At 38.8% G+C, this 26,556-nt stretch overlaps 1 protein-coding gene across 7 annotated transcripts in view; it reads right to left on the bottom strand.

The window, feature by feature from the left end:
• The window catches only part of LOC115347092 (SPHK1 interactor, AKAP domain containing), a 75,900-nt gene that overhangs the window by 27,143 nt on the left and 22,201 nt on the right, over positions 1-26,556 (bottom strand). For all 7 annotated transcript variants that reach the window (XM_030028055.1, XM_030028053.1, XM_030028047.1 and 4 more), the window contains exon 3: positions 22,252-22,362. In XM_030028055.1, the coding sequence (XP_029883915.1) occupies positions 22,252-22,362 (111 nt within the window). The remainder of the gene's footprint in view (positions 1-22,251; positions 22,363-26,556) is intronic.

Below are 26,556 nucleotides of genomic sequence, written 5' to 3'. Positions count from 1 at the left end.
GAAACTTTTTTTTTTTTTCCCTTCCCTATTTTGCATTATAATCTCTGACTGGTAAGAGGTGTATGCAGTAAATTCTCTAGATCAACAATTTCAAGTCCTGAAATCTACTCTTGTGTTGGTGTAGAAACTATGCAGACACCTCAGTGTCCACTGTCTGCAAATTAAGACTATTACTTCTTAAAAGAACTACATGTTAAGCAAAAAATTTGTTTATAAAGCACTTAAGGATATAAGGTACTATACACACAATATATTTACTCATTGACAGATAGCCTCAGGGAATCATTAAAAGTGTAACACTGTTCTCTCACTTTGGAAGGGTAAAGCAATTTCATTTTTTTTCCGGAGTAGTGATGCTGGCAAACAGCTGAATGACAAGCAAAGAAATATATTATTGTCTGTATTTTCCTTATTGCTTTCATTTCAGCTTGTATTAACCAAGGTTGGTACTAGTAGTATTTTAATATTCCCTAGATAAAAAAAAAAAGCACACTGATGGTAAAAAGAAACAATGTCTCAGAGGTATAATACTAACAACAGTAATTTTTTTAAAAACTGTGCATTTTTCTTAAGTGTCTGTTCTACGGTGAAGTCTATTTCAGTTCTGTACTTTTTTCCCCAGACAAAAGACTGCAAACTACTTTTTTTCTGTTTGTTTTAGGAAGTGCTAATGCATCCTTCTATTGTCTGTATCAATACCTGACAGTAAGGAAAGGCTTTTTCTTTGTCCTATGAAATATCTTACAGCTTTTGGTGAGATTAAAACAAGCCCTAGCTTGTGGGCTTTTATTAAACTAATATCTTTTTTTTAATTAAGAAGAAAATCTGTTTGTTTTCCAATCTTCTTCTCTGTCACAATACTAACTCGGCAGAGATGTTTGAAGGCTGGGCTTATCCTGCCACAATAGTAGTAGCTTCTTGCACAGTGCTGTAATAGCTGAGAGCCGCTAGCAGCTTTTGAGAAGAGAAACAGCTTTGAGGTGCTTGGTCCCTTTTCCCCCATGAAGCGTGAGTTCTTCCAGCTTCTTCTTAGGGAAGAGGTTGAACTGAAAAACCATTATATTCTTCCCTCTCACTGGGATAATAGCTGTCCCTTGCACCTAACTGATACAGTTACTCTGGTAAGTGAAGTGAAAGCCATAGTCTTGCTGTAAAGAACTGTGATTAACACTTGTTTAAAGGGCTGCAGGAGGTGGTGTGTCTCCCCCCCCCCCCCCCCCATCCAAATACATATACATTCTATATCATTCTCCCAAATAAATGTCAATATCTATTTTAAAAGAAAGGAATTTAAACCTGTCTCGGTTTAAGCCCAGCCAACAACCACGCAGCCGCTTGCTCACTCCCCCCGCCCCAGTGGGATGGGCAGGAGAATCAAAAAAAGGTAAAACTTGTGGACTGAGATAAGAACGATTTAATAACTAAAGTAAAATAAAATGTAATACTAACAGTAATATTAGAATATAATAGTAATAATAATTGTAATGAAAAGGAATATAATAAAAAAAAAAAAAAACAACAAAAAACAAAACCCCAAAAAACTGAGAACAAAATACCAAGACAAGTGATGCACAATGCAATTGCTCACCACCTGCTGACAGATGCCTGAGCAGCCATCTGTGCCTCCCAGCCAACTCCCCCCAGTTTATATACTGAGCATGACGTTCTATGGTATGGAATATCCCTTTGGCTGGTTCGGGTCAGCTGTCCTGCCCATGCTCCCTCCCAGCTTCTGGTACACCTGCTCGCTGGTAGAGCATGGGAAACTGAAAAGTCCTCAATTTAGGATAAGTGCTACTTAGCAACAACTAGAACATCAGTGTGTTATCAGCATGATTCTCACATTAAATCCAAAACACGCTGTACCAGCTACTAAGAAGAAAATGAATTCTATCACAGCTGAAACCAGGACAAAACAAGAGACAGGACTTGAAAATTAAAACTATATACAGATGGCTTGTGCAACCTTAATTCTATCTCGTATGCCCACCTTTATGCAATGCAGGATCTCCGCCTGATTCAATGAACAGGAAGACTGCAAAAAGGTGCAGAATTATGAAGAAGCAGAGAACTGTGTATCTGCCATCTTCTAACACTTGAGTTTATGACTTTGTAACCTAAAGGACACTCTTAAACATGGTTTCTTCATTCTAATCTACGTCAGTTGGTTGATTACAACTACGCAGTTAAAGACAGTATCAAAATGCCAAAATGGTGGCAGGACAACATTCAGGTGGCACAAACCACTTCATCCCTGTCACTCTGCCACTGTATCCATAGAGCTGATCCTCATCAGCTTTGGCCTAGGTGTCATGTACCTCAGCATAGGCTACATGTCTCTGTATGTATTTGGATTTGCAGGGTAATTGTGCAGAACTCACCGTGTTCTGTGCCCTCCTGGCTGGTATATCAGTACGTAAATGCTGTCTGGAAGCTGAACTTATAGGGTCTTTACATCCTAGGTCTGTGCTGCTCTGCTTTTTCCATCCTCTCTCCTGTCTTCTGTCACAACACCAAGTCTACTTAGATATGCAAGGTGCCAATTCAGACAGCCCAGGAGAGAGTTAGAGGAAATAACTGGTTTGGGACTGCACTGCAATCTGTCCATAAAACTCGTGTTTAATTTCCTACAAACAGAAGTGAAAAAGATAATTAGCCCCAGGAGAGATAGCAGGAGACGATAATTCTGAGCAGGCAGTTCCTGGGTGCAAAGGAAAAACATAGTTTAAATGCCTAAGCCAGTGGATGTGCAGGATACAATGGTGTGGCCTAGGAAGGCTGAGTGACTGCTGAGCCCAAGCCTGATAGTTGTTTTGCATATAAAACCAGCTGAAGCACTGACGAGAATGCAGTCCTCAAGGGCAAAGAACTGAAGCAGTGACTGTATCTCCACAGCAGGAAAGGCAAGTTCAAACTGTGCCGTTCCTTGCACTTTAAGCTTTCCCCAATGACGCTCAGTAGTTATTTTGTTCACTTTAAATGTTAGCATCTGTTGCTGACAGGAGTCCAGCGGCGGGAGCAGGAAGGTAGCTGTATGTCAGGGCAGTCGGCTGTCTCCTCTCTGTCCTGGTTTGGGTGATGCAGGTATGAAACTCTCACAATGTGACTTTTAAATTAATATGTATCTGACTGTGCTTGTTTGTATCTTCCCTTACTCCTTGTGCCCAGTGTGAGTAACATGCATCTTACATTAATGCAGTCATATACTGATTATTTAACATTATCCCTTGAGAAATTAAAGGCTTGGTGTTTTTTTTTCCACGTTGTTTCCTCTCTATATTTTAGGCAGGTGTTGTTTGTTCTCAGGATGTGTATTGTTTCTTATATGCTATTATGCTACTGAACACATTATCCCTTTTTTTAAATGTAGAACTGTGAAGATACAGTTTGTGAAGAGGGTTGTGAAATTTTACAGCAACCACGATTGCTATGACAGTTGTCTTTAAGGATTTAATGGAGTGTCTGACCTCATTCATTTCTTCTCTCAGCAGTAACTCTGTGATGGGATGGCAGTTTTGGATTCTGAGCCATATTCTCATCCTAATTTAATCTGTGCAAAAGTAGAAAAACAATACAGTAGCTTTAAACTTTTATTAGACCAAAGTCAAATTCTCCTGGCTTTAGAAAGATAGTTTAGATCACCGTAATTTCCCCACAGCACAATAACCAAATATAGCTACTCCAAGGCATCCCTCACTGGAATGGTAAGTGTCTATTTCATAGAACATATAGCTGCATGTCGTGTTTCCTTAGGAGCTGAAGTCAGCGAAAGCCCTAGGAAAAAATATTGGGTTTTTCCATGCATCTGAGACAAAGTAAACTGTAACCCACAGAAAATATCAAAGGAGTGTCTATGTGCCATATTCTGTCCAGAAATTTTCTGTAAGCTTTGTCTCTTTGAAAATGACCAGCAACATTCACATATTTTTGACTTATATTAAGATGGCATAAAATGCCTTTTCCAGCAGATTCTAGCAATGCAGCCATCTGTTTTTTCTGTCTGTATGACAAGATCATTTGTTTTGATGGTTATCAAAATGCTGATCTGCAAAGCTCCCCAAAGAACCCTGCATTTATTTTCACTTGAATTATTTATGCTAATGTGAAGGCTAAATAAAAACTCTTGCACTTCTTGTGATATATATATGTGTGTGCATATATATATATAGCCTGTCTATAAGGACCCCTAATTATTGATCTCTCTGTTCTTTAAACTTGCAGCTTCTTGAGTCTTGTAATCCCAATAGTTTCAAGTACTTTTTTTTTTTTTAAGAAAGACAAAATAGCTGTAAAATGATGATTTGAAAATAAATGTTCTAACATGTCACATGAGATTACCCTTTAGCTAATAATTAAACAAACTATCTCCTAATTTTGGAGATCCTAGGAATTTTTTTAGCACCTAGGTTTGGTAGGCCTCGTGTAAAAGGAGGCTGCTTGTGTGATTTTTTTGGGGAAGCTTGTGGCTTTGATCATTTCACCACAATTATTTACTAAAAGAAAACTTTCATAACTGACATCTGAGGCCAATGTCTGCACCTCTGAGTACAATTTGTACAATATAATTCTGATTCATGTGCTGAAAAGCTGCTATCAGGTTTTCACTGACTCAGGCTTTGGAGACTAGAAGTCTCCCTACACCGCAGCTTCAGAAATTTGAGGTCTTGGGCAAATTCATTGTGTTTGATGGGAATCTTGTTATCAATGACTCAATGACTGCCCCAATGAATATGGACATGTTGGATGTAAAACTTACTTCACAGAAATGACTCTGCACCCATCAAGGCCAAAAGCAATATTCAGCCTAATATTTCTACCCTTTGCATGTCTCTCATTACCATTAAAAAGTTTATGTTTCTCTGTCACCATTTCAATTTACAGACTGGGGTCAACAGTAGTTCTTGCTGCAGAATGAATAGAAAGTATTACTGCTCGGGCAGGACTACAAAATTAAGATAAATTTCTGTAAAACTTTATGTGCCTGCATTAGTCGTCTTAAATTACTTTTTTGCTGGGTCTTACACTTATTTATTTTCTTTCTTTCTGTACCATTTAAATGTCAAGTAGAATCTCAGAGGATTAGATACTATAACTGTGACAGTTAACAAAGCTGAGAAATCTGATTTCAAGGCCAGTCCAAATAAAACAATGATAAATATAAACCAATAAACCGTAATTGATACCATCTTTTAGCTTTGTTCAAGTTAATCTTTTCCTTTTCCATTTCCTGTAGTTGAAGATTGTTGGTATGGAAAAATTATGGTTCCATCAAACTATTGCAGGGGATGTTATTTTCAACGAGGATTTGTTCCCAAGCAAAATAATAAGTATGAACCTGAGACCATTTTGTGGGTTGCACAGAAGCCAGTCCTGCTCCTTCCCCTTTTCCTGCATCCTTTGATCTCCTGCTTAGCAGGGCAGGCCGATGCCTGCTACCCAAATATCAGCAGAGTCTGGAACAATATGTCAGTGACCAGGCTGCTCCAGAAAGACAAAGATAAAACTTTATAAAACAGTACTTCCAAATTTTAGACACTTTCAGGGAAAAGATTTCATAGAAATTGTTGAAGCTTTCAGTTGTCAAAATGCCAGGAAGTTTTAACTGTTGTGGTTAACTATAGGCCAGACTCTGCTAAATAACTGCACCAAAAAATATAAAATACTTAATGGTTTGGGAAAATGAGCTATTTAACAATGAAACCGAGGTGAAAGACTGACTCCCTGCAGCCCTAAATTCCGATTGTCTTGGCAGTCTCTGCCCAGGCCAGTCTTGGTAAGCCAAGAAATGTAACTGACTGTAGTCTACAAAGCCAAACAGATGCATTCTTAAATCTTAGAAGCAACTGAAGCAAGGTAATTATTATGATGTTGGATATATGGTGAAGAAAACATTGATGGTGCACTACTAAATTGAATTTTCAGATTTCTGGGGCAGTTGAGTATTTGCCTACTATTTTTTTAACACACCTAGATAGTCTCATTTGGTACAATGTTGCTCTAAACTGCTATAAAATATTTTTCCTGAAGACATTTGTATGTCATGTAGAAGTGAAAAAAGGAGATTAAAAAGTTGTAAGTACTTAAATCCATTCTGCTTATCTGTGCATGTCATACAGTTCTATGGTGCTCTACAGGCATTTTCAGTACTTGAGAAAGATGAGGAAGTAAATGCTGCTAAGCCTAATTTAAAAATGAAAATTATTTTGCTGAACAAAGATGTCAATTGAAAATATTCCATAGCAGTGACTATGAGAGAATGATCAGACTCAAGTTCCACCTGCTCCAGGTTTCTGGGGTGTATGAATGAGCAGGTATTACCAAAGCTTAAGTATATCTATCAGCTGGATAGAAAGAGCAAAATGCGCTTTATACAATTAGATATAAGCTGTTAGATCAGAAGGTAGAGCAGCAATGTCTGGAAAAGTGTATTTGTGGGTTTTTTTTAAACTGAGCTAGTTTTTTCTTACTTGCCTCAACTACTCAGTAATGCTTATCACTTTATTATGATACTCAATATAGGTGTTTTTCCCCCTTTTGTAGTATGATGTTAGTATGCATAATAGTTTAGACCATGTTTCTCATTTTCATACTGTCTTTCACGCAGTGGGGCAGGTCTGCCATGTATTGCTGTCTCCTGGGCTTAGGTGCCTTCTTTCTGGATTACAGTGGGGGAAGAAGGAATGGGGAGCTGGTACTTTGCAGGGCAGCAGACAAAATCAGCAGCTCCATGGTTGTCACACCTCCTGAAACATGTCTCCTGATAAATCTCTACTTAAAGTCTTCTGTGGAAAGGATTTCAGGACTGGATCCAGTGGATCAGAAACTATTGTCTCTAGGTTAAAAACAGGCCCCTTTGCTCCACTGGTTAGTGAGATCCTTCTGCAGTAAAAGCACACCATTCTGTAAGTTCTCTCTGCTTTTGAGAAAATGAGGTAGGAACTAAGGAAGGACACATGCAGGTCTGATGATGGGTTTTGACTGAGCTCAGCTGTATGACAAATATGTATCAATATACACATTAAGAATAAAAATCAGGTTTGTAAAATCTAACTGATCAGGATAATGCCCTAAACTCTTCCTTCCCCCCACCAAACCCATCCTGGTCCCAGTGCCTCTTCTTGCTTCCTGGGTCATAAGATTCAATTTTTAAACCAATACCACCATGTTTTTTCCCCTCTGAAAAGGAATGTTTCATCCTTCGCTTAACAGCATTTGCATTCAGCACACAAAAGATCCAGCTACAGCTGACCAATGTTACAAACAACAGAAGTTACAGCTTTATAATGGATATGGTTTGATGACAGTCTTCTTAGGTCCATGTACTTTATTGTCAATGTCTAAAAGAGTCACCCTGTAGAAATGTCTAGATTAAGTTAAAGTACAAACAAAAAAAATCCACTTATTCTGTGACTGAACCAGTTTGTTCTTTAGAGACCTTTTCCACATAAAACAAACTCTTAGCAACTAGCTAGTAGTTTCCACTGCAATTCAGAAGAAAACATACCCTGTTCTAAACATTGAGTTCACAACAGAAGGCATAGCTTCTAAATTCAGCAACTCATAGTCTCTAAATACAGCCTCAAATCTACTAACCTACATTAGTTCGGTTACACAAAGGCCAATAAAGATAAGACACTAACTACCAGCAAAACAGTAATATGAAAGCAGAAAAAACAAAAATGTCACTGCCAGGCTTGTCAGAGTCGAGGAGCAGCCCAGAACAGCAGCGATGCCCTCTGTTTTGTGTCCCCTCTTAACAGTATGCTTCAAACAGAAGGCTAATTGCCCAACTTCACCGGCTCAGTCTTTCACTGTGGGCTTTGCTCCTGCTGTGGCTCACCAATCTCTCTTTTCATTATTTTTGACTAAAGTTCTATAAGAAAGATAACATATGGTTGCCAACGGCTTCAGTCATTTTAAACTAAACCTTTAGGGACTGACCTCTGTTTCTGCTGAAGGAGACTTGCATAGCATCTCTCTGCTCACGCGTGCTTTACAAATTCCAGGGCAGCTCTGCCCCAGCTGTTAGACAGGTTATAAATAGGTAGAGCTCTGAAGCAGCAAGATTACTTGAAAAAGAAGAAATATTACATGTTCTTGTGCTTACCAAGTGGTCTGGAAAACAGTTGATTTTCTGATTGGCTACATGAGCGCTGGGATTAGAAAAGCCTGCTTACCTATGTATTAACATTTCTTCGTTAACTTTTCAGCACCTTGAGGTGTAAGATCTGACTGCCACTTTCCCATCAGTAGAGTGTTTCTGAAGGTGTGCCTTTGTCTCGTTTTGCTGTTGTATAAGCAAGGTTTGAGTTCATGCTTAGCTGGTGCACTATACAATCTCCCAGTTTAATCTGTTCGTGAAACCTGTAGGAAGTTTTACCTCTGGGACCTCTGGCCTATTGTCAAATTAGATAGATATGATCCAGCAAGTTTGAAAGTGACTACAGATTGTCACATGGAGGCCTTGACCCACATGTACTCGTAAGGTATGTCTTGATTGGAAATGAAGATCTAATCTCTAGCATGCAGAATGGTAGCTTTGTGTGGCACGTCAAGCACATCAGACACCAGATCCTGCAAACTGCAGAGGAGTCACAAGAGGAACACTGGTGGGGCAGAAGCACCAGTTCCTCCTTCTCCCACTGTCAGCACTGGTGGCGAAACAGTCTGTCTCCTTATCAAAGCTACCCACCCTCCAGCCTTCTTTGTTCTCCTTACCTGCCTCCCACAGACCATAAGGGCTTAAAATTTGGCTTGAAAAAAGCTGAAGCCCAATGCTCAACTTCTGCTGATGGAGCCTGTTGCTGTGGGAGGTTATTTGACATGGCTCTGTCAAGACACCGGACTCCTCTGTCTTTCTATTTAAGCCTCCCGGAGCCATCGGGGGAGGCTCTGTTGCCAAATGTGTCCCTAAAAGGAGTGGGCCTGTAGGTCTGTCTGCTTTTGCATAAGTAGGGGTTTACTTCGGTGCTGCCCTCTCTTTTTCTCTGCCTATTTTTAGAGAACTGCTTTGTGTTAGCATCCATTAAAAAAAAAAAAGTGTCTTCTATGATACCACCATCTCGGATCTCACAAATTTTTTGAAAATGAAATCATGAATCACCATGCCTACGATGCTTGCAGAATCTGTTGTTCAGTCACATTAAAAAGATTCTTCAAGTCAGTTAATTTGACATCTTAAATATATGCTCTCAAAACCCTAAATGCCACTGCATAATTAGAAAGAAAGCCTTAACTGAACTTTGAAATTTCCCTTTTCCCCAATTCTCCTTTATTTGCTCTCCCCTCAACTTGAATTTGCTCTTTCATTGCTCTCAGTTGAGCCTGAAATTATTTCTGTTGGTAAACAGGCAAGCAGAAACCATAATTATGCTTCTTTACTGAGGCTGTAATCCTAGGTATTCTCTTGGTTCTTAAAAAAATATTTAATCAAACTAATTTGAATCTAATTCAACTACTTTGTCAAACTATTTTTATGCACACAAATCCACAGCTGCTTTGGGACAATGTTTTGCCTAATACATGTAGGTTTTGACAGATTTAGGTCTTGCCCCAGTTGAAGTCTGATCTATTGATTTATCTATTAAATACTGATCTATTTCCAGAATCCAGTATGAGAGAGTAAAGATAAATAATTTCTTCTCACAGAATTCTTTAGGCACCTATCGGGGTGCCTATCGGGAACGGGGGGGGGGGGGAGAGGTGTGGCTCTGGAAGGACTTATCTTACCTAAATACACTGTTTAAGAAGCAAGCTGGGAAATTCTTTAAACTGTTCATAATACATAAAGTGATTTTAACTGGGAAACCTCATTTTGATGGATTTGATACTGATTCTTCCCAAATGCTTAGAAAAACTACTTAGAAAAATATGATGCTACCCACATTTGCATACCACCAGTTAAAAAGAGCATGGAATATCTCAGTTAAACATCTGCTGGAATCTGGAGGAGGTGGCTACTGCATCAGAATTATCAAAACCATCCCTAATCCCATGCAGGGATTAGGCAGAAGTACCTGTACTTCCGCACACTCACCCATTCTCGCAAGCTCTGTGTTCCCAGAGCCAGACCATACAGCTGCTGAAATCATGGGTGTTTTTCTACCAAGTTAAACAGCAGCAGACAGAAATAAAGATCTTTTCTGTCCATGAGTCGGATTATTAGCTTTATCGTTACCATTTTTAAGCTCTGCAGCTTAAAAAAATGAGTTGTTCATTCCACGTATTTATTTGTATATGTGGTTGGAGAAAAAATATCTGAACAACACTTTTGATGGGTTTAGAACAACCCCCTTAAAGCAAGAATCTCCTAGCTTTCAATTTCTCATAGCTGAAATGATGAAGCTGGAAATTAAAAAGATTTTCTGGTCTGAACTTTCTTCTTCCCCTAGACAAGTTTCTACCAAGGCAACATCTGCATTCTTCATGGCCTTCTTAAACCTGTAGGTCCAAAGCGGTGATGCAAATGGGACTGTGAGGCTCCCTGACATGCTTTATGTGGCATCATCCCTACATTGGGCTCATATTACAGAAAGGGGCCTGGAAGCTCCTACAGTGATGATTAAAGTCACAGCTTTTGTAGCTCCCAGTTTCTTTGCAGACAAGCAAAGAGATGAGAAATTTCTGGCATCTAGTTGAGGATTGGATTGGATCTTTTTGGAAAAGCAGCTAGAAACCTCAGCCCGAGCCAGTTTCCTGCAATATTATCAGGAGTGGTATTTTAGGTAATTTCAGTAACACTATGTAGAGTGGTTCCTGATTTTTCTCTTACTTCTGCTGATACTTTGAGAAGGTAAATATCTCTACAAAACAGAAACTCCTATCCCTGCTTTTGCTTACCCCTGGTAACTTTTTCTTAGTGTAGCTAGGAAAAAAAAAAAGCTGTATGCTAACACTATGATGGTAAAATGGATGTTGTATGGACAGCTGTAGTGGATCTTTCAGTTCAAAGGGCACATGAACATACACTTCGTCTATACAAGGTCCTGAGTTCTGGAGAAGAACACACCTATGGCAAAACATTCGACTGCAGTTAGGTGCAACTTACGGTGGAAGTTAGATTTCATGCTCTGAATGCTAAAAGCACAAAGCTACACAGAAGAATTTCCAAACTTAGTACGTTCTTCAAGTTCTCACAGTGTCACTGGGCATGTGTGTTTATCTGTGTAATAAGCAACTGCTCATTTTACTTAACAGAAGCTCTACTGCTGCAGCCAGCAGCAGACTGAACTGGAACAGAGGCAATTAGACAAGCTGCCTGGGGGGCAGACGGTCTCTGCACTCACTCAGGCCCACTCACAATTTTCTCAGCTATTTAAAGATATAACTATGCAGTCACACACACCCTAATGAAGAGGAAATTAGGATCATCTGAAGTAGGAGTGTGCGTGTGTGGCTTTCTTGTGTGTACAGTTTCATTATGCCTAACGTGTGATCTTCATTCAGCTTCCTTCTGGTTTTATACCGTGCTGCTTTAAAATGCCTTCATGCAGAGCAGTGAGGCTTGTGACACCTACGTTATAAAGCATGTAAGGGAAAAGACACTTTCCTACGGTTTCTGAGGGAGAGAGAGATCCCAACTGTTCACTAACTGCTAGCGGAAATTTGTTCAGTGTCAGGTAATATTCTATAGTGTTGTGCACCCACCCCACTGCCCCCACCCCCCTTTTCTTTTTTGCTATTACTATTATTTAGCCTCCTAATGCTCCACCTCCGAGTAACTTTGGGAAGCAGGCAGGATTTTGGTTCCTGCCTTGCTATTGAATTGGTGTGCTGTCATGGGATGGCAGGATGTAATCGGGTAATTTCCAAGTATTTCCCACCCCTGAGCATAGAGATAAATGCCTACTGAAGAAGGATGTGTTATGAGGATTGACATCACCTTTTTTGTGGAGATTCGAGATATTTCATAAGAAATAAGGAAACTGAAAATTACCAGTTGTTGCTTTTATGTTGCAATTATTTGGTTTTAGATTACAGTTTCCTTTGCCCCACTGACTAAATCTTAATGAATTATTTTCCCTGTCATTGGCTCTCATAACTTCTTTTTGGAGTCATTAACAGTTATAACTAATATACATAGCTCAACTTTTTGCTAGATAGGAGACTGGGAATGGTATAAGAGACGTAGCTCTCTCCTCCACACACGGTAGCATTTGATCCGTTATATTTAAATGGTTAAAGAGGATCTTGAATTGGAATATGTCTTATATGAGGTGTTTGAAATAGCCTGATAGTGACTCAGAATGAAAAAGCATCTTCTGGAAGACAGAGCTAATTATCCATTAACATTTGGATGCAATGTTTGTCTCGCATTAATTTCCATGCTTGCCAAAATGATTCTGGCAGAGGAACCAGCTGTGAGATGTGGAAATAAAAATATTAGTTTGGAAGTACTAGATATGCCACGTAGCTGCTTGCAAAAGGATATACACAAATGTGAGGCAGCAGTATTACACAGGTGGGAGAATTTACACGTGATAACCCCAGAGTACGAAGAAGCTCAGGCACACCTTCTGCACTGTAGTCTAAATAACTCAAAAGGCTTCATGACAGGTATCCCTCAGCTATACAGTGGTACCCTTCCTGACCTCACCAAAGTGCAGTCAGGTTACTGCAAACCATCAAAAAATCCACCCTTGTCAGAGTAGGACTATGGCAGTCTACTGACACTTTCTCTGCCTAGAACTTCAACAGGATGCAGGGCAGGTTGGGGAAACATCAACCTGAAGCCAAGTGTGGGCCTTCCTTCTGTTGTACAGTCCTTTGCATGATTAGAGAGTAACAGTTTCCCTCTCTAGCTGTGAGTGGAGAAAGTATTTTCCCCCTTCTTGCTCTGTATTTTCATTAGGACAGCCACAAACCCCACATTACTCCTTTCAGTTTCTATGTAAAAATCTCTCCTGTGAGCTGCACAACTGCTATCTAACATGCAGATGAAGTTTCCAACTGCTCTTCTTGCAAGCCCTGATGGAGCATTTCCAAAAGCAGACAACCTAGTATATACTATCTTCTGTGAGTCACTCAAGTTCATCTAAATAAGGTCCTGATGTGACTTTCCTGTGTCTCCCCAGCCCAGCCACAGCTCTTTTTTAGGTACACGTTGTATGTTGTCAGAAGGATGTCTTATGCTGTTCTCCCTCCAGCATTTTTAGCAGTAACATACCTGAAATTTAGTCCCAATTACTCTTCAGAAGGTGCCTATCTCAAACGACTTGGTTGATTTATGTGTCTTGATATTTCAGAGACTATCCCTATTTTAGTGGCTGGACTGCATTAATGAATCACCCCAAGTCATCTCTTTATAATCTGTTTCTTCAAAAACAGCTGTGAACATATTCTTCCCATTAAAGCTTATTCCTTTGGGTTTGATGTAATTAATTGTCACTTATGACTTAAAGAAAATATGCCAATAAATATTTATGCCACATGCACCATCTGCTTTCTCTGGTGCCCTGTATACTTAATGTTTAACAAATTTCTATAAGCCTCACACTGCAATTCATGTTCGAGGGAACCTGTGGTCATAACAGCAGCAAGCAGTTACAGATGTCCACTCTGGAGGTAGCACAAGAATCCCATTTCTTGATAAGGCAGACCATGGAGGCACTGTAGATATGCCAATGTGAAATGCTGAAGGGGATACAGCTGCAATACCACACTTGATCCTCCTGGTGTTTATTTATAGCTTTGTCAGAGTAAGGCTAAGCATCCAGTTAGCTTAAATACAGACAGGAAAACACTGCTGTGTGAAAGTATCACAGAGGGACAGGAAAGAAGATGGCAGATCTAGACAGAAGATTAAAGTGTGTCCAAGTCTGAAGTTACAAGAAAAGAGAAGAAAATTTATTGTCAATTTTCCCCACCCCAAAATTAATGAGGCAGCTTTTGGCTGCTGTATAAAATACATGCGTGGTACTGAAAATGTGGAAATACAACCCTTTAAGTGCATATTTAATTTCTGCCTTAACATTAGCTCATATGTGAAGATATATTTTTCAGAGCCAAGTATGTACAAGAGCAACAAGAGAAACATATTTTACAGATTATAGAAGTAATTCTTTCAGTGGTCGTTTAAACTAGTGTTCAGTCTGCCTGCACTGGGCTCCATAAGGCAGAGAGTAACTGGTGAAGAGGAGGTTTTCTTATTTCTCTGTGCAAGTGAGAGAGGGGGTCTCTGGAAGGTACAATTCCTTACCACAGCAGCATGAACACCCACACATGCCTGAGAAATGACTAAGACTCAATGCCACAATTTAGCCTGCAGCTGTTGATTCCTGCTCCTTGTCAGGATATAATTAAGGTATCGTCAGGCTGAATAGGAAGATGGGACTTAAAACTAAAAATACCTCTAGTAATTATGGCTTAGATCTGGAAAGCAACGGATGGATTTTGATTTCTGAAAGAGACAATGCTGTTCTTGAAGATGGTTGAGTAATTACTGAGTGAAAGGTAAAATAAACACTCTTGTAATCCCCCGTCTATATGACATACTGCTGGGGGTGTGCATGCAACCTCATGAGGGAGGGCAAACATCTTAGTATGTAGGTCTATCTATTTTATGCAGACAAATAGAGCTTTGCTACGTTTAGTAGGAAATGCAAATCTTCATTCAAACACAATAAAACAAAACAGTTGTTTCAGCTATGTATGGTCACTACTCAGGAACACACATATGGTTTTGATTTAAAAAACCCCAACAAACAAAAAACCCCCTCCTTTGGGATTCAAGATTGCACTTCCATACTCGGCTGTATATAGAGCCTTGCTGACTGCTACCAATCCTGGGAAGAAACATCCTCCTTTCTGAACTCCTGTAAGACTAGATCTCCACCCTTCAGTATGGGAAAGTAAGTGCTTTCATTCTTTGGAGACTCTGGAGAACACACTGGAGCTAGGGGCCCTTATTAAGAAATACAAAATGTTCCAGTGCTTAGATTTCAGCACCCTGACCCAGTGTCCACACTATTGTTAGCAAGTTACCTGGAAGTAATTCTAGTATCAAAGGCTGATGTAAAATATAACTGTATATTTGTACCTAAACATCCAAGGATATGTCGTGTCAAATCTTTAAAAAGACTTGGGTGAAGAAATGAATGAAAACCACTCATAATCTAGTTTAATTCAACCGAAAGCTGCTTTCTTTTTTTTCCTCAAAATACACCTTGCCAAGGATTTTCCCTTTCTGCATATGTTATCATTCCACTTGAATTAATTTGTGGGAGCTGTTTCCTCGATGTTTTTGTTCCATCACTTCAGTGAGCACTGGCATTTGTTTGACAATACAGTGAGATGATTCAATGAAGAACTGGCCAGGAAAACTAATTTCTTACTTTCATAGGTTCTCTTCTGTCTGAACCAACTTACTACACATTTGTACAGATGCAGGGTAGTAAAAAAGATGAAGTAGGGGCTAGAGGAGGAGGTGAGACCACAGAAGCCCTGATTTGACCAGCTCAAATTAGTGCATAAAGGCATCCTTAACCTCCTCCTGAATCTGTTTAAAAGCTCAATGGCTAAACTGCAATGAAATTGGCAATGCTTAGATACCTGCTTAGGAGAGTGAAGCTATGCAGTAGCAAGTTAAGCAGCTAGTACTGAAAATCTAGCTGCTATGATGGCAAAATTACATTCTTCATTATCTCAGTAAACAGAGAGATGATAGACAACGTGATCCATAATTACATCACCCGTTTGCATTCTTAGCAATCTGTTTTATTTCTCACCAAGGCAACAGCCTTGCCACCCTTCACTAATATAAGCATTGCTTCCTTTTCTTGAGATGCTAATGTCTGTCTTCTAGACTGGGTATGTTCTGTACTCAACTAAGCAGCTAACAACACCAACCTGCAATCTTTCCTTCTCCTGTACTGTGGATGGATTGAGGTTCTTCCATGTGGCATAAGCCCACCCAGTTGCTGGTTACTGTCTCCACCCTCCCCACTTCCCTAGTCATGTTGTCCTCCACTCTCCTTTGTGCTACCACCAGCACTCATCAGACCACTTGGAGAAAAAGTGGAGATGGCACAGGGTCAGACAAAAGCAGCCAACAATTAAATGAGAGGGTACTTTAACAAGACTGAATTTCACTGAAATTTGGGCTGCTGTCCTTCCCTTTTCCCTCTACTCTGGCCATGTGCTTCTGCTGCTACCTTGGGCTGGATCTAACCAATATACAGCTGCGTATGTCTATGCATATAGCCTACATTATATGCATGGAGTATTTATGTTATCACAGAGTAGGAGTACTTGCAAGCGGAAAAGTTGCTGGACTATTTCAAGACTGTTTCAAATCTTTAAACCCTTTATTGAAACTGTTCTCTCGCCTATCTGCCTGCAAAGCCAGATCTTTTTTTCAGCTATAAGGAGACATAAAATGATTTTAAAATGAGCTTTAGAGCCCTTGACACATCCTGATTCTTTAAAAAGTGGTATCTTGTTATGCTGAAGTAAGAAATAAGCACTGGTTTTTATTGCTTTGTTCTAATTGAAAAGCAGAGATTTTCCACCTTCCATATCTATCACTGCTGTTCAAGGGTGTAAAGTTTGTGTTTCTACTTCTTCGGGATATTTGACAAAATGTTTGCAGCATTTCTGCCAAAGTCTGGAAATCCCATTACCTCTCACATGGAAGCACACTGCTTGGGAAGGGAAGGGTGTATTTTCCTAGATCAGTGGTTCTCAAGGGCTTTGTTAGGCTGTGTGGAGCGGGAAGGCCTGCTTCCCGGCCTCCGTGTTGGGACAAGACGGTCATGTGAAGAGAGAGAGGGCATGATTTTGTGGGGAGATTATTGGAGTCTGAGTCCATTTTGAGGGAAAATCTTTTTTCAGTGCAAATATAATTTCTAATGGCTTTTCTATCTGTTGCTGGTCTAGAGTATGAAAGTCCAGAGAATTTCTGCAAAAATCACTGCTATGATTTATGCATCTTGAGGTAAATGAATGCCAAATGTCTTGCAGGACTATAATACTTTTTTTTTTGATCTTTTTTCTAAATAACTCTTCATTAAGAATTCCTAAAAGACAATTAAGATACATCTTTAGAAGCATGGCAATACCACCTTACTCATGCTGATGCTTACTGCACAGGCATTGAAAAGAAAAATGTCAAATCTTAGGAAGTGCTAAGAAGAATCATAAATGACTTTTCTGTGTGCAAGATTATGACTTTGCACTTTAGGAGAGTCCAATGCTAGAAGAAACTATAAATCATCTAATTAAGGAAGAATTTAAATTTCTTAACTTGTACTAACATAAGCCAACTACAAAGGTTCAGCACTAGTAATTATATAACCTAGATCTTTGGAGGGAAAGTAGGGACAAAGTATCTATCAGTTTTTTCTTTTCAAATAAGGTTTGCTTAAAAGCATATCCAAAGCATTTGATGTAGGTCCTGAGAAAGATGGCAATAATGGAGTGGACAAAGGTATATATATTTATGTGGAACTACATTTATTTTATGAAGTCTCTCCATGGGGTAATAAGAATGTCACATTACAGATACTTTAATTACATTTATAAGTCACTATGTGCAGCTTATGAATGATTATGTCTCATGAATCCATGTATTTTATTCTATTAGGTGAATTTTGATTAAGTTCTCATTCAGTGGAAACAAACAAAACAAGACTTCCATAATTAAACTATGTTTAAAATTTATACTATCTAATTATGATATTAGCATGAAACTACATATTCTAATCTGCAGCAGTAAACTGCTGCTAAACAGTAGCATTGTTAGTTGAACTAAGTTTAATTTAGTGTTTAGCCATTACTCAAACATTCTCTGAAGAAGAAAAAACACTCATAACATTGATGTAGAAGAATTTCTTTGAGGGAGTTTAACCTTTTTAAGCAGACAGCATGGCAAAATCAGATAGGGTCATCTGAAATAAGGGGGGTAGCACACTTCAACCCAGGGGAGGTTTAAAGCGAGCTGGTAGGATGTTTTATTCCAATACAGAAATGAAAACAAACAGTACTACTACCTAGGATTTACCTTTACTCTCTCCCACTGTCCTTCACTTCAAGCACAGAAAAATCTTTTTCAGGTGCCCCTTCCTGACTAGCCTCTGTGCAAAGTCTCACTAGAAAGCCCTAATAACACAAGACAGTTAGTCCTGTCCCCCTGGACTCAATCCCAGTGTATCTAATCTGATTTCCTAAATGTAAACACAGAGAATTGGACAAAAATTGTATGTACAGAAAGTAGAAAAGGAAAGTTAGGACAAGACAATCTTTCAAACTCTGTTCATATCATACTCACTCATTATACATATAACACTTCTTTTCATAGACAACTCACCAACACACTGCTAAGTTGGCATTAAAATGGAGAACAGACACCACATCTCCCTATTATTTCTCCCTATGATTTCTATTGTTCATCCTTGCAGATGACCAGATACATTGGATTAAATATGGACACACTAGCATTTCTTCTATTATGGTAGGGTAGCAGAATTTGAAATAACAATTTTCAGAGCTCTTGAGAAGATTTCCAACTTAAGCAAATATGAAATACTGTTCCTCTAACACAATTTATTATTTTCATATCATAATGGCTACCTTCTCATTAACCAGTTTGGAAATGGATGGACTATTACGTGTACCAAAATGCTGGTTCTGCTTAAAAAAAATTCTCTCTGAAAAAGTAGTCTTCTGTAACTGAGTTAAATATTTAGTGTTTTAATAAATCAATGTTAGTATACTTGGTGAGCATATGTAGGACAGCCATGAGTCTATTTTTACTTGTACTAACTGTGCTAATCTGTAATGGAACATAATGAATATAACATTTATGAAAGCTATGTTCATATGATCTTGTTGCATTTATAGTTACAGTAAGATTAGACCCCTTATAACTAAACATGAACTCTTCCAAATGAAAACTGAACACTATAGCTAAATGTATTATGAGCTATCTTTGGGAAAAGCAACCATTAATGATATACTACATTTGAGATTTCTTTTTTTCCTTCTGCAAACATAATGACAACTTTCAGAGGCAGTTTGATTAAAACATCTCTGGCACCATTGGCAACAGCAATTTATAAAATCTTCCACATGAAAGAGAAGATAGAACATATTTTCTGCTAAGGGCAGTCTGGTTTGCTTGCTAATTGAGAAGCTAGGGAAACTATTCCATGTTCATATCCTTCTGCCTCCCTCGTTCCCGCAGCTTCTGCTTGTTTAGTGTCAGTCATTGGAAAGGACTCACAATGAAATGCTTTGCAGGTTCTGAGTATGGTACTGAACTAATGCCTAATCCTTGCACAGTGGTTAAGTATTCCCTGTTCCCTGGTTTGCGCATGTGCTGTGCACAGCGAAATGAACGACCCACGTATTTAAAGTGGGGAGAGCAATTCGTGGAAAAAAAAAAAACGTGTTTACACTCTGATTCACATATCAAGTTTGATGATTAATTTCAAAGTTTCTAGTTTACTGCTTGTATTTACATTAGTTGTGCAACTTTTTAGACACCCAAATTAAAATTCTGTACTGTACTACCACTCAGAATAAATTAACAAGGAATATGAACAAAACTTCAGTTCTGCTTGTAACAGTTTATGAGTAACAATTCAACAGTAACTCAAAAGCATAACTTTCAGGGACAGATCAAGAACTATGCTTCCAGGCTACCAAATACCTTTTCTCTTGATGTGAACAGCGATGCTCCAAAATAATATATAACTTCTTAGCTTCTAAATCAATGCTCTCTATATATGATATTTTAATTTCACTCAATATATTATTGTACATTCTACGTCAACCTCGTTAATACAAAATTCTTTCAATGTAATCTCTTTTCTTCTACAGTGATAACTGTAAATTGCAGAATCAACTAGGTATAAATTTAGCTTTGAAAATTGTGAAACTTTTTGTGTGTGTAGAGTTGGCACTGTGTTCAGAAAGCCATACAGGGAAAGCTGGCTGTTCTGTATGCATGCTACACAAGGAGTAGGCAATGGGACAAGATGGCTTGGCAGACCTTGTTTCAAAGCATATCCTAATACTCCTCCCATGTAAGAAAGGGGTCAGTCAGGGTCTTGTAGTTTAGGATGGCATTAGGAACTGTGGGGCAGTTCTGTATCCTGGAAGCCTCACGGAGCACCTTTGCCCATCCTCTGCCTGCAAGCAGGAACTACACCATTACACTACAGTAGCACAAGCTGTTTTCTTAGGAAGGACCTTTGTCTTTTTTGTCTTTTCTTTGACAAAGAGGGGATTAAAAGAAAATTAACGACTTGCATTACTTTACCAGGGAAAATTGTGGGCATTCAGCACATGTGAGATTTGGGTCTTTGACTTGCTGAAACCCTTTATCTCAGAATCTCCTTTTGGGACTGTAATGAAAAGTCATTTCAGTACTTCTGCCTCTTCTCTCATATCTGCAAAACAGTGAGAGTAATGCTTATTTTCCCTACAAGGTGACTGACCAGGGCTAGATAAAACCTGATCTGTGCTTTCAAGAGGAAAAGTGTGTATCAAGCAGCTATATTGGGTATTTTTAAATCAAATCTGAGCATAGTCTTATTTTAACAAGCTATCTTTTCTCAGTAGCTCCATCCTATCAGAGATAGATATAATTTCCTATAAGATTCAAAGAAATATGAAGAAATAAGTCAAAGCTCAACACATCAAAAAGCAAGTCATAATTCATTTTTATATTATTATTTGGAGTAATCATTTCCTCTGAGAAAATAAGCCTTTTTTTAGGATATGAAGTACTAAATAGTAAAACCAAGTGACTGTGGTCAATGCTTTCTGCATTAAAAGCAATCCTTTCCTGTATCAAACAAGGATACCATTGATTACCTGCCTGATGATGCCATTCTGGTTAAGAATGTATTCAGGATACTGTTCCAAGTGACAGCATTTCAGCTGCAATTGAGCAATGTTTGTACTCCCTAATACTGTGACCCTTTTGCTTGGGAAATACGTGCAGAATGCTCAAAGAACAGGGAACTGCTGTCTGTCTAGTTTGGGGAGTCTAGGAAATTAGTACCACTAAAAATTACTCCTTAATATCCCCTTCATTTTTTTCACCCAGCATCACCCAAAATAGACACAGGAGTCTGTTTAGTTTCTCACCTTATACCTTGTATCGTTGCTTATTAGCAAACACTGATTAGGTTGTGTCTTTTGCTCACTCTGTCTTGTGGAAACTGATAGTCCAGTGGACAGCATGACAGTGAATTGAGCCCTATAACCTTTGACCATATTCCTAAGCTTTAACTGCTGCAATTACACTGTTGTGTCACTCCTGCTGTTCTCAAGCATGCAGCATCACCCCCAGGCAAGACACAAAGCCTCCAGTCATCACCACCATGGGATGCAGATTCAGTTTCTTGACAGCAGGCGTCTGGGTTCATCAGCTAGAGCTGAAATGCCCATGTCCTTGAGGGAATCCCAGCAGGCTCCATGAGAGCCCCCCGCTGGTCTTTAGGTTGCTTGCAGCAAAAGCAGTGCTGGAAACCTTTCACCTGAGACAAAACTGCTCTTTCTAAAGCCCTTGTTGGCTCACTGAGACCAGGGAATAGCAATCAAACAGGATTCCAAGTAAGGATCTGCTCTCTTGAGTCCTTCATCAAATAAAAAACTGTTACAATCATAGCAATGTACTTCCATCCAGTTTCATGTAGCTAGTGTGTAAAGCAACAACATAACTCCTATTTCTTCATGTACCCTCTTAACCAAAAGCTGTTCTTAATTGTGTTATAACCCACAATAGTGAGATTTAAATTTCATTTCAAATGTAAAATAATTCCGTTTGAGTTCTTTAGCAGCTTCTCCTCATCTGCTATGAAAAGAGTTTTCTCTTTAATTGTATCTCTATGCCTTCAGGAACATTGAGCAGCCTTTTAAACATCTGCTCTTTCAAACCTGCCACTTACCAAGTTGTGGTTTTGAATAATTTTCTGTTTGGCTTATTTTCCTCTGTTGTAAATTGCAGATTATGAACATAAAAAAATATGGAGGGCCACAAAGTCTGACAACCAAATGTGGGGAAACCTCCGCAGTAATCTTTATTAATGTGCTTTATGTAGAAATTTGTATTCATTTTTGCTTTGTATGTTTGCTTTTAACAGAAAGCTGGAAATTACAGAAACTATAGATAGATTGCTATAATTTCAGTGTCAGTTAGTCATTGACTTTTTTTAATTTAACATGTACTGTGGTCGGCCCCACATCCTACCCAAAAAACTCTCAGTGGACTTTTCCCCAGAGGAAATTACAGCGAGTACTTACTGAGGCACAGTTGCTTTCTGACTTGTCTTCCAGAAAGCCAATTTGGCATGGTGTCCTCTGATTCTGCAGCCAGTAGTCTGTTGATTCTAGCAGACTGTTACTGCAGAGAATCTGTTAAAATAGTTAAAAATAGTTAAAATGATTAAAAAATTTACTCAGTCCTACTGTGCTTTGGGGGCCTGAACTCTATTGTTGTAACTCAAAGGAAATCTTGCCTACAAAATTTTGGGGGGCAAGACTGGGACCCCTGTTCCTTTTGGACCTGTCCAGCTAATATGCCTTAAATCAAGTGATTTATATATCCCCTAAAGTATTAGCTTATATTCTTTCAGAACTGAAAGTCCTTAGAGATACTTGAAGGAGATGCCTAAACCCAACATTTTTGTTGGAAAATAATGCTAGGAGTTTTGTTCTGTGTTAAAGTGATAAACATAGATGTTGGAAAAACTAATTATTTAATTATACCAGAGTGCACAAAGTTGCAGCCTTTATGATTGACTGTATCCCTCTCCACAATAGATCAGTACTATTCACTCTGCCAGCAGCTTCTTAGATAGGCTGCAAACTCTTTCTCCTTAAACACATATTTCTGCTTTCTGAGAAGCTGAAGTACTTAAGACCTGCTGTAATGAGTACTGAGCTCAGTCAGTACCCTAAGACCAAAACTTTGCATTTAATCTCTGTGTTGACTCAGTCCTACAGCTTATGCCACAAGCTTTGCTCAAACAAAAGCAAAATGGGGCTGCAGATATCTGTAGACTATAAAGAGGCAAAGCCAGTTTTGCAAGTCTGATGCTTATATTGAACTGAATTCCTTACTTACTGTCTCTGTCCTAATAGTCTTCCATGAAAAAAGGACCCTTACTGTTGTTAAAACAACTAGGTAACAACAGGAAAAGAATAGCTGCAACAATTATGCTACTTATAGAACATTTTATATGGCTTATTGTCTTCCTCGGGCAGCAATATTAAGAAGTATGTTTGTGAAATGGATGTGTATTTTATTTGTACTTCTTGCAATTCTTGCATTACATGGAAATAGGCTGTACTCTAGCTCTCTAGACTTTTATTTTAATAATGATATTTTAAAATATACATTTGTTGCTCTACCTGGAAAAAAATCTATCCACAGTACTTGACCTTACTGCATGTTTTGCATTGACATGCCTTTGTCCTACTTCAGGAACACTTGATCTGTAAGCCTAGATCCCTTCCTTAGGAAGAGAAGTGGGAAGAACTTGCGAGGCCTCTTCATTTCTCAGGGAAGATGAATGACTGTGGAAAGCTGATCTGGCCAGTTGACACAATTTTCTAATACTCAGGGGCAATCCAGAAATAAGCTTATTACCACCCACAGACTACCACCCACTCTAATTTTTAACTTTCTGGCAGAAAGCCCGTGAGATGGTTAATACTGCACTCCCTGTATTATTCTATATGGATTTCTGAATAAAAGTCAGCAGAAGATGGATGAGGAGGCAATGGGGAACACCACAGTCCATAAGTTTGGGCTGCTTCACTGCCCTTCTTTGGTGCCCTCCATAAAGGCTTTGCACCTTTGAGGCAGTTGTTTCTCAGTACTCCAGCCCTGCTACGGGATTTCTTCCAAAGAGCTTCTGAATACAAATTTAGGATTCACAGAATACTCAGAAAAAGCACTGCGCCCAAAGAATTTGTTCTGAGAATGACAAAGGCTCATGAATGCTTCACATGAACACTAGTCTCTTCTTGGGGGCTGCTAGCTAATCTTGTTTACCAGTTGAATGACTCTGTGCTCAATAAATTTTATAACCTCCTGTCTCAGTGCAAAAAGATTCCTGCCACCATAACTAAATCTGAGACTAGATGGGGAAAATAATATATTTCATATCCCAAAGAAACAATTTCCTATTAGTGTTATAAACGATTCTTTTTTTTTTTTTTTTTAAGAAATATTTTCAAATGTGGGAATACTGAGCCATTATAAGCTGGTTGGTAAAATCTAGAATCAAGCTTTTTTTTTTCTCTTTTCCAAAAATTACCATCCTCTGAGGCTTTTATGAAGACATAAAGAATTGAACATATATATACATGCAAGCACACACACACATATATACATATATATATGACTTCAGATTTCATCTGATTCTAGATCTTCTCATCCTAAAGGGTTGAAGTTCTAATTACCTGTTAAGACATAACATTGACAGTAAACAATTCTCTTTAGCTCAAATAGCTTTTGCTGTAATAAGCAGTCTTGTTTCATTTCCTTAAAAATCACAGTAAATTTGTCTTTAGCCTTAATCACTTTAGAGCTTGCTTTCCCAAATATCAGACAGTTTCTGAGAAACCGGAATAGGCAGAAATTATCATGCAGAAACAAGCTTCAGAAATCCTTGGTACTACTCTTTGTCTCATAAGGACTTGCTGTGCACACCCAACATTTCAGAACAGCTAGGTCGTAGCGGATGTATATTGTAGATGATAAACTCATGAAAAGAGCTGGGCAGTCCAAGCTCACCTAGTTTTCCTCCTGTGGGATGTTAAATGACCCTTGATAGCTCTACCTTTCTTTCAGAGGATGTTTTTATCAGGAAGCAAATATTGGTGAAGCACCAACAGAAGCAATAACTCTCCTGAACAAATGTTTCAGTCCGGTCAGGTCATAGTTGCCAAGCTTGGGTCACTCCAGGATGGTTTATAAATTGCAAGGCTTTATGGTACATTTAATTTTTTGTATGCAGCTTTTCATAATAGACTTTGAAGTCAAAGGTAGAAATTATTACAGGAAAGTTTTGGACAGCATGGGATTTTTAAGTAACGTCAAGGAGATGAACAACATTAGTAGGATGATGTTTTCCCTGGGCCAGATTTTGGTCTCATGTGTGCATAAGTAGTTCTGCACATGCACTTGAGAATGCAGCCAGAAATGAGAAGAAGGGTGCAATAGGCATAACATTTTTACTACTGGAGGCTGAAGAAAATAATTTGCAGCGATTTGGATTTGAAGAAGACAGGTGAGAAAAACAAAACCAGGTATACTTGAGTCCACGCAGCAGAAGCTGGCGGAGGTCAGCAATCCAAGGAATACAGTTTGGCCCAAAATCATCTGGTAAGCCTCTGGAAATTACTCTGAAAAGACAGTGCTGTGGGAAACGGAGGCATGCAGGAACATGTGGGGGAGGCCTCCTTGTATATGGTCTGGTTTTACACATATCTGAACGGTGTTCAGGAGACGGAAGGTGACATTTGAGTAAGCGGTGGCAGGAATGAGGCGTAAACTTTGAATGAGTTTAAACTCTACCTTATGAAATGCAAGTTTCTGCATTAGGACCATTACAGACATATTATTGCTCAGAGCCTTCCCGTTAGTACTTCTTTGGACGAAGGATAGTTTGGGCCACCCCGCAATGCTGATCACAGTAGGGTTGCACACACCTGCTATGCAAAAATGCATATATAGAAGCCACGTGAACTTTTGGGCATATTTCTTTGGTAACAGACAGCAATATTATCACATTCAAAGACAAACATACCGTAAGAGTGAATGTAATACTTCTTACAGCATCTTGCTATTGTAAGGCAATTCTCCCTGTTAACTAGGTGCATGTGTTTATATAAAGTGGGAGTTTGCATATGTATTAAAACTTGCTGGGATAGTCATGCTTTTAAAGGAATATACTGAAGTCCTTATAGTAAAATAACGTATGACTGTGATGATCAAAAGTGTATAAGCTTGAAGGAGCTGGCCTAAATTAACAAGGCTAATTAATTAATCAAATACAATGTGAGAACTGGTATTCCACAGAGATGTAAGTCTACCAGTACATTCTGATTGCTATTTTTGCATTTAAGCATATTTTCAAAATATACTAAGCTGGTCTGTACCAAAGGATAAGAAACCTAAGCCTATATTTCAGCTGTCAGTCAGCATCCTTCTTTTATATAGCCTGCACTTTTAAGGCAAACAGTATCACTTGCCCAAATGTCCCCCTCCTATCTTGTACTTCTCTTCATTCTTATCTAATTGAGACAAGTTCTGGGCCAATCCCACTGACATACACTGTTAGAAATTTTGCTGAATTCAGTGAGGTTGCTTCTGATCTGCATTGGTACAATTGAAAGCAGAACTTGATTCATTGACCATACTTACGTGTAACAGCTGCACACACTGCTGTATATCTGGTTCAGAGCAGGATCATCACACTTAGAAAATAATTCAGGATGAATTTGCATCATGCACTAAATGTAAAATCAGCAGTAATTCATGGTTCTAAAAAAAAAAATTTTCCACTCTCATCTAGAGACTCAGCCGTCAGCATTACT

Source organism: Aquila chrysaetos, chromosome 10 (genome assembly GCF_900496995.4).
Source record: "Aquila chrysaetos chrysaetos chromosome 10, bAquChr1.4, whole genome shotgun sequence".
Lineage (NCBI taxonomy): Eukaryota > Metazoa > Chordata > Aves > Accipitriformes > Accipitridae > Aquila > Aquila chrysaetos.
This window is presented reverse-complemented; position numbering and strand designations above follow the sequence as displayed.